The sequence below is a fragment of the Echinops telfairi genome, unplaced genomic scaffold (genome assembly GCF_000313985.2).
Source record: "Echinops telfairi isolate 266 unplaced genomic scaffold, ASM31398v2 ScPeMD7_3533;HRSCAF=4204_0, whole genome shotgun sequence".
NCBI classification, from domain to species: domain Eukaryota; kingdom Metazoa; phylum Chordata; class Mammalia; order Afrosoricida; family Tenrecidae; genus Echinops; species Echinops telfairi.
In genome coordinates this window covers 25872494-25881982 of record NW_022107431.1, presented here as the reverse complement: position 1 = coordinate 25881982, position 9489 = coordinate 25872494, and the positions used below count along the sequence as shown (strand labels likewise).

The 9489-nt window shown below is 42.3% G+C and overlaps 1 protein-coding gene across 2 annotated transcripts in view; it reads left to right on the top strand.

Annotated features, from left to right (window-relative positions):
* Nucleotides 1-221: 221 nt before the first annotated feature.
* PEX3 (peroxisomal biogenesis factor 3) overlaps nucleotides 222-9489 on the top strand; it is a 47032-nt gene continuing 37764 nt past the window's right edge. Inside the window, exon 1 of one of the 2 annotated variants that reach the window (XM_045294680.1) lies at nucleotides 222-411. In XM_045294680.1, the coding sequence (XP_045150615.1) occupies nucleotides 339-411 (73 nt within the window). In that variant the 5' untranslated portion in view covers nucleotides 222-338. The remainder of the gene's footprint in view (nucleotides 412-9489) is intronic. The other variant, XM_004701968.3, reaches the window with a different exon arrangement.

Genomic DNA, 9489 nt, shown 5'->3' with positions numbered 1-9489 from the left:
CTCCAGTCCCGAGGCCGAGGCAGGTGGACTGCCGGCGGCGGAACCGAGTGGACGCGGCCGCGGTTTCCGGAGGGACCGGACGGCGCGGCGCCCGGGAGCCAATTCGGAACGGACGTGCGCGCTCCGAGCGTGGGAGCGGCGGCGGCGGCGGCGCGCACGGCGCAGCTGCTCGCCTGAACTACACGCCCCCTGCCCGCTCGGGTGACCAGCGCTCCCGATCGTCGCGCTTGAGGCCGCCGGCGAGCACGCACCGGACCCGCCCGGCCTAGGAACGGAGGAACGGTTTCCCGGCGAAGCATCCCCAGCCCCCAGGACACTCGCAGGCCCGGGGCCTGAAGATGCTGAGCTCGACGTGGAATTTCCTGAAACGTCACAAAAAGAAATGCATTTTCCTGGGCACAGTCCTCGGAGGTAGGTGACAGCTTGCGTGGAAGGCGGGCATTGGTAGAGGGTGAGGGGAGAGGTGTCGTTTCCTTTTAAATTTAAGAGAACCTGGGCCACCCTAGTCAGTCCATGGGTCTTTGCCCATCGGGTGGGGAGCAGGGTGACTGACCTCCAAGGTTCTTTCCTTCCCTCCAAGTGTGAACTTTCTCTGTGCCCTCTGATCCCTCCCTGCTCCTTACTCTTGTTCTTCCGCTTCTCCTTTCTTTGAGGGACTTTGAGGAAAACCACTGCAGTTAAGTTTCTGTGCCAAGACACGTTTGTTGTTGTTCTTTTGTTTTGGACCATTTCATTGTGGTTTGCATGAAAACTGGACACATGTGTGATTGTCTTTTAATGTTCACTTTTGCTCTCTTGAGAAGGAGCCCTGGTAGGTTAGTGGTTACGCAGTGGGCTGCTAACCTCAACGTCAGAAGTTTGAAACCACCAGCCGCTCGAAGGGAGAAAGATGAGGCTTTCTATTCCAGCAAAGTTACAGGGGCCGTTCTCTGCTGTCCTGTGAGATCACTGTCAGTCGGAATCGACTCCACGGCAGTGAGTAGTGGAGTTGTTTTCCTGAAAGGGTCTTCACCTCTTTTGGGCACTTTCAGAACTTTGTATATTTAAATACATTAAGTAGCTTTGAGGGGAGCCCGCCAGCCGCTGCTAACAAAAGGTTACTCTCTACCAACCCACAAGGTCCCCCGAGGGAGAAAGCTGTAGCAGTCGGCTTCTGTAAAGATTGCAAAAACTCTAGGACGGTATGAGCCAGAATCTCTGGATGGCAATGGCTTTGACCCTTCACAAGAGTTGCTTCCGATTCTAGTGGAGTTTCTTATGCCTACATTTTAAGTGATCCTTAAAGTGGACTTGGGTTTTTAAAAACCACTCAGTTGTGTACTGAGGGTCTAGAAGATTTTGCAGTACACAGAGACGAAGAAATCAATACTTTAGCTTTTTCTCCCACTCTAGACTACAAATTATGTTAAGAAAATGCTTGAGAGATATGCCGTCTTGGTCAGGATATTCACAGATGGGATAAGTGCCCATCCGGCTGACTTAGCATGATTGAGAGAGTATTTAGAAGTAAATAAGATAAAGATGGAGAAACACATTTTTTCTTCATACATGCGCATGTCATAATATGCAGATTTGAAGGAGCGAACAAGAAGCCTTGTGAATCAAGACAAGAAGCAAATTGAAAGGCATTTAGCTAGCAAAATGGACTTTTTAGAACTTGAGTTTTTAAGAACTAGTTGAATCACTCATTACAAGTACATGCTTTGGCCACAGAAATGCTTAGCAATAAAAATAGACGTCTCTCAAATCTTTTGGTTGATTTTCTCTTAATATTAGATTCTAAAACAGAACAATCCCACTTAGGTCAAGTCAATCCTGAATTAGAGTAACCCTAGAAGATAAAGGTTTCCAAACTTATTTGATGTACTACCCCTTTTAAGAAAATAAAATTACTCAATGCCCTCGCCTCCACCCCACCCCAAACCCCACCCTGTCCCAGCAATTTAAAACTTTTGTACCACAGTCCCTAATTCAGCCCCACCTCCCCCTCAGGGGACAGACAGTATCTCGCACTTTGGGAAACATGCTATAGGTCATAGTAGAATTGCTTCCTGGAATGTCCAAGGCTCCAAATCGTTACACAAGGCAAAAACCTCCGGTTTCGCCTAAGGCAGCAGTTCTCAACCTGTGAGTCGTGACCCCTTTGGGGGCCGAATGACCCTTTCGCAGTGGTTGTCTAAGACCATCGGAAAACACATATTTCTGCTGGTCTTAGGAACCAAGACACCACTCCTCTGTCCTTCCCCAGGCGGGCCCCCCCACCTGCAGATACGCCCATATAGGACTACCTGGGCGTGAAGACTGTTACCCATGCTATACCATGCTTAAAGAAAACATTTCATTTATTTGTAATTAAAAATAAATATTTCACAATATATAATGACATTCTTGTGATTAATCACTATGCTTTAATTATGTTCAATTTGTAACAATGAAAATACATCCTGTATGTCAGATATTTACATGACAATTCATAACAGTAGCAAAATTATAGTTATGAAGTAGCAACGAAAATAATTTTATGGTTGGGGTTACCACGACATGAAGAACTGTATTAAAGGGTCACGACGTGAGGAAGGTTGAGAACCACTGTCCTAAGGAGCAGCTTGTGGGTTCAAATTGCTGACCTTTTGCTTTGTAGGCCAATACTTAACCAACCACACCACTGCCCCCAATTTCTAATTGACAATGCTTTTAACATCAATAATTCAGATTTGTTCTAAAAATTGATTGTGCTAATGATTGTACACCTCTTCTTGATATGATTGAACTATTGAAATGTATGACATTTGGATTATGTCCCAATAAACTGTTTATAAATAACCAAATATGCTGCAGTCAGGTAAAAAAAAAACCTGAGTTGATTCTTTTTGTCATCTTAAGCATTTAAAACAGGTGCCTTACTGATCAGGAAAGGATAGCCTCAGGTCGATCACAAATCAAAATTGAATATATACATTGTTTTTACTTAATTTTTTGTAAACTACTGTATAGATAAATGCATCTTCTGATAACCTCAGCCTCTGATATCTAATGTATATTTACATTGGGCTGAGAATACTGAATCCTTTTGATGGGTAGAGGCTCATGATATGTACTACCACTCATCTGCCAGGCTGTCACACTGTGGGGACATGTGTGCGCGCTATGAGGCTGGAAGCTATGCCATCTGTACTTTAACTAACAGCCGTGTCCCACAGGGAGCACAGATTTCAGGGGAGCTTCCAGATTAAGACTAGGAAGAAGGAACACCGAGTGCTTCTGAAAAATTAGCCACTGAAAACCTTATGAATAGCAATAGTGTTGGAAGATGAGCCCCTCCGATTGGAAGCTCACAGTGGCTGCAACAATGGCTGGTTTTCAGCACATTTTGCTTGCACGCACTATCAGTGATATTGTTCTCTAATTTGAGCATTCTTTTAGGTCACCTATCTTTGGAATGGGCACAGATATGGATGTCTTACAGTCAGTTGGCCAAGTAGCTGTCTTCCAAATTTCCTGGCATAGACAGATGAGTGCTTCCAGTTCTTCATCAGTTTGTTAAAACCTGTCAATTGTTATTCCATCAATTACTGGAGCCTTGTTTTGGGCTAACACTTTCAGTGCAGCTTGAACTTCTTCCTTCAGCACCGTTGGTTCTTGCTCATATTCTACCTCCTGAAATGGTGGAATATCAATTACTGTATATACTCGAGTGTAAGCCAACCTGAATATCAGCCGAGGCACCTAAGTTTTACCACAAAAACTGCATTAAAAATGTGCTGAAAAACTCGGCGGATACATGAGTATATATGGTAGTTCTTTTTGGTACAGTGACTGTGTATTCTTCTCTTGATGTTTCTTGCATCATTCAATATTTTGTACATAGAATCAAGATTGCAATTTGAAGCTTGAGTTTTTCTTGAGTTCTTTCCATGTAAGATGTGCTTAGGGTGGCCTTCCCTTTAAGTTTTCTAATTCTAGATCTTTGCACATTCTATTTTTATATTTGATTTTGTCTTCTCGAGTTGCCTTTTGAAACTTTATTCAATTCTTTGACTTCATCCTTTCTTGGCCCCTGAAAACCTTATTCTTGTACTGCCTCCTAAACAGATTTGTTTGGTTTTCTGGAAGTCTGATATTTTCATAAATTTTCTCCCAACACCAGAATTCAAATGTATCCTCTCTTCTTTGGTCTCTCTTACTCATTGTTCAACTTTCACTGGTGTCTGAGACCATTGAAAATACCATAGCGCCGGTCAGGTTCATCTTAGTCCTCAAAGTGACGTCTTTGCTCCTACACCCTTTAAATAGGTTTGTGTGAAGCAATTTTGCTGGATATGTGCCATTTATATGGATAAATATGCCATTTACTTTCTTGACTGCTACTTCCATGAGTGTTGATTGTAGATCCAAGTAAAATGAAATCCTTGCCAACCTCAGACATTTCTTCATGTATCATGATGTCGTCTACTGGTTCAATTGTGAAGACTTGTGATTAATCATTGGGCTGCTAACCCCAAGGTCAGCAGTTTGAAACCACCAGTTGCTTCCCGGGAGAAAAAACTGGCCTTTCTACTCCCGAAAAGAATTACAGTCTTGGAAACCCACCCTGTCCTGTAGGGTGGCTGTGGGTCACCATTGACTTGGTGGCAGTGAGTTTAGTTATTTTGAATGTTAGATGAGAAATAATCAAAAGGATATGCTCCAGAGGTAGTTTATATATATGAGAGAGAGAGACCTTTATAAACACAGATGAAGAAGAATAAAAAAGGTTCAGAGGGACAGAAAAATAAAATTATCTTAGTATTTTTAACCCAAGGAAAAGTCAACCTGGAAAAAAAATTTAAAAGTTGACCATGATCTATATTTCTTTGAGTTTCTTATTCTTTCTGCTTCAGGGGAAAAGTCTTGTAACATGTTAGATTTCAGTCACTGTAATTTAAACAAATTCATTGAGTGTCTGTATTGGCGAAGGTAATATAATTGCAGCTACAAGATTTACAGAAATGCTAATAGTTGTTGCTATCGAATCTGTTATGACTCATGGCAGCTGCACGTGATACAGAGGAGAGCTACACCAGAGGGTTACTTGGCTGTCCTTTTTTTCTGGGGTTTTGTTGGGTGGCTGGCTTCAAACCACCAACCTTTCGGCTAGCAAGCAAGCATGAACTATACCATTTATTGGGGGCCCACTATATGCCCTGGTTCTCCTAAGCTTTTTATTTATAGTGAGGGTGACAATAGGCTAATTATTATCCTCATTCAAAAACCTAGGAATGAGAGCTCTGTGAAACTGAGAAGCTTGCCCAGGATCTTAGAATTGATAACAGGGAAGCTGGAATCTAAACCCAGGTCGGTGCCATATCAAAGCACATTCTCTTCCTACACTCTACCACTATGTTTTCATGGATTTGTTGGTATGGTAGAAAAAACAACAACAAGGAAACCAATAATTTTTAAAACCCACAGCCATCAAGTCGATGCCAACTTTTAACAATCCTAAATGTAACTCTTTAGGGGAGTAGAAAGCCTCATCTTTCTCCCACAAAGGTGTTTTAGAACTGCCAGCCTTATGGTTTGCAGCCTCATGTAGACCCACTTTGTCACCTTATAATTAAAATACAAAACCATAAAAGAACTGAGATGGGGAAAGCTATACAGAACACAAAGCCGCAGCAGATAGTATATGCAGTTGCAAAAACAAAAGAAAACAACAACAAAGTAAAGCAGAAGGATCTCACAGGAGTGGCACACACTGACAAGCTGGATCACAGATAAGATGGCCCAGATAAGATACTCAAAGAAGTTTGGCTGTTCACAGTGGAAAGAACCTTGAGTTGTAACTCTGGGTGGTAGGAATTCTTTTTTCTCTAATTTTGGATAGATAACTACTGTAAACTAGTTTGTACAATTTGGCCAGTTAGTTATTGAAAGGACTAGACCACTCTTTGTTCTCAAACTCTTCATCTGAGATCTACGCTCCTAAAAAATATTAGCCCTTGTTGTCAAGGGCTTGAGTATAGTAATTTGGGAAAAAGGGCAGATAGTGATCCACAGAGGGAAAGTGAAATCAAAGGAGGATATTGGGAAAGCTACTGGGGGGTTGATAGTTTAGACTGTTGAATACAAAATTGATGATCATATGTATAAGAGAGGGTTTTATATAAAGGGTAAGTGTACATTAAGAAAGTATCCTAGCCCAGTGTTGTCCAAGCCCATAAGTCCAATATTAGCCCACATGTCCGACACCAATCTACACAGTCCTCAATCTCACAAAACACACGCAATGATGCCGACTGCAGGAAGAAAGCTGAATCAGCATGTAAGCATTTTGGCACTGACAGGGGTCTCCACACGGCTGCTCCAGCACCCAGGACTGCATTGGGGTAGGTCCATGTGGCTTCTCCTCAGGGATGTGTTTCAGGAAGTGAGCCTTGCCAGCTGAAGCAGGCCACTGGCTAAGGGAGTTGCACCCTGGTCTGACCATCAGAATGCAAGAGACCGGAGAATTAGAAAGGCAAGGCTCACCGAGCCATTTATCTCGTCTTCCTTCAATAAATCCCACATGTGTTTATCGGCCAGGTTGGCTCAATAACTCTTAACTATCTCAATCCACCCCTTGCCAACTTGGTACCTGTACACAATTCTTTAGCCTAACAATTGCAGTTAAGTAATACCTACACCTTAATCCTATAATCCTATGAATATATTCCACCATCTATGAAAGTTTGTAGTCCAACCACTTCATGCCATTATCCCCCCAATTTTGGGTATCCAATTTCTACGTTGCCCACTTACATCAACCCAGTGCTCTGAGGAGACAATCATATTTGGGGGCATGAAGAATCTTCATTCCACTGGGAACCTTGTGAAGTCCGCATCCATAAGAAAGTCAAATCAGGACAAGCCATCCATAAAGTCTACAATAATATGCACCAGTTCACAGGCTCAAAAATCTTCTCTTCATCTGGTCGGGTTCTGCTCAACTCAATGTAGGCTGCCTCAGCTTGTATAGGTGATTTCTGTCTTATTCCCTGTACTCTCTAGTCTCTAAATTTTTCATTTATTCATTCTTTCATTCAATAGCCACATGAATGAGATTCATTGGGATAACAACGGAATAATACAGTTTCAGACTTTTAGAGACTTATGTACAGTCTAGAAAGCAGAAATGAAAATAAGCAAAAGTATAACAATGATACTATTATAGTAAAAAAATGGAGTAGGGTGACTCTAGGAGCAGAGAGTAGCCTGAAGATAACCATGCAACTTCACAGGGGAAGCACTCCCCCCACGTACACTGTAATGCTAGCAAAACAAGGGCCTGTCACAGATAAGCAACATATGTGTCCATTTGGCTGGGCCGTGATTCTCAGTGGTTTGGCAGTCATGCATTGCTGTAATCATTCTCCATGGTGTGATCTGTTGTGGTCAGCCTATCTGTTGTAAGAGGCTTAGGGTGGGTGCAACACGCTTACTCGTCACGGTCCTGATCCACGATAAGGGGAGTTTCCCTGGGGGTTGGCCTATATCACCTTTATTCTTATGCGAGATTAAGGGAGTGAGAAGTCAGCAGAAAAGGGCATACCACCCAGAAAGAAGAGTCAGGGGAGATCTCAGTCCTCACTTCGACAGAGCATTCTGGCTGTACTTGTTCCAAGACAGATTTGCTTATTCTAGAACCCATGTTCTTTATTCTGCATTAATACTATATGTCAAAGGCTACAGGCATCAAGTCTTACTCAGTTTCACTTATTTAGTGACCAACCGGCTTTCACATGTGTTTGAGATGATTGAAAATACTGTGGTTTAGGTCAGCACACCTTAGTGCTAAAGGTGGCAGGCATCCTTTGCTCTCTAATACTTTAAAGGAGTCTTGGGGAACAGATTTTCCCAATGCAGTACGTCATTTGATCTCTTGACTGCTGCTTCCATGGGTGTATTGATTAGAGATCTAAAGAAAATGAAGTCCTTGATAATGTTGATCTTTTCTCTAGTTATTATGGTATCACTTATTGGTCCCATTGTGAGGATTTTTTTGTGTATGAGGTGTAATCCATACTGCCAGGAGCCCTAGTGGTATCGTGAGTTCCATGTTGCGCTGCTAACCACACTGTCAGCAGTTCAACTCCACCAGCCACTCCAAGGGAGAAAGATGAGGCTGAGAGTCTTGTCCCATACAGATTTCAAGGACTCGGAAATCTAAAGGGACAGTGCTGCTCTGTCCTGTCGGGTCACTGTAAGTCAGAATCCTATGATGGCACTTGAAGGCAGTGGGTTTGGTTGGGAAGCTATATTGACTGTATTTGAACTTCATCAGTAAATGCTTTTCTTAGACTTTAATATGGATAAAATTCAGCTTAAGGAACTTGATAAAAATATAGAAACCCTTATACCATGTTCCAATTCTTTAGCTCTTCAGTATGTTCAAGATGAAAACCCCAAAGCAAACTCACTGCCAACAAGTCCATTAGGGTTCATAGCAGCCCTGGGAATAGGCTTCCAAGGCAGTGAATCTTTACAGGAACAGATAGTTTCCCTTTCTCCCAAGGCTCCGCTGATGGCTTTAAACTACTGACCAGTATTGGTTAGCGGTCCAGCACCCAAGACATTTTTGGAGCTTCCCCTTGGTAGCCATCAAAGTCTAATGTATTGGGGATTCAAAAGCCAAATTCACTGCCATCAAGCCAGTTCTGATTCATAGTGACCCTACAGGACAGGGTAGCCCTGCCCCTGTGAATTTCCAAGACTAACTCTTGATGAGCGTAGAAAGCCTCATCTTTCTCCTGAGGAGCAGCCGGCAGTTTCAAACTGCTGGGGCTGCAGCTTCCTTGAGTTCAGTACATTTGAGGGTGCTTCCATGAAACTTCCTTACAAAGGTAATTCTGATGCAAATAGGAAAGGACATCCACATTAAGAAACATTTGTGTTTGATAATAGAGTGTTAACGTATTCTAAACCCAAAAATTATGTAGTCAAATTTTTGGTTTACAAAATCATTTTGCATATAGAAGGTGGATTTGAAGGGTGTGGAGCCAGAGATCAAAGAGGGAAATCTGTTGAACTCCTTCCAGAGCATTAATATTCAGAGTCTAAATGAAGACAGTAGTAGAAAAAATGGAACAAAGCAGCAAACAAGACCTAGACAATGGATCTGAAATGAATCAGAACTGCAGAATTTGATGATCTGTTGGAATGGGGACAGGGTTTTTTTTTGTTTGTTTTGTTCTTAATTTTTATTTATTTATTTATATATTTTTTCTTAGTTTTTATTTTATTGGGGGCTCTTACAGCTCTAATCACAATCCATACATATATCCATTGTGTCAAACACATCTGTACATATATTGTCATCATCTTTTACAAAACATTTTCTTTCTACTTGAGCCCTTGGTATCAGCTCCTCATTTTTTCCCTCCCCGCCCCCATGTCCCCTTGATCATTTATGAATTATTCTCTCCCCCCCGCCCAATGTCTTACACTGACTGCTGTCTCCTTTTACCCACT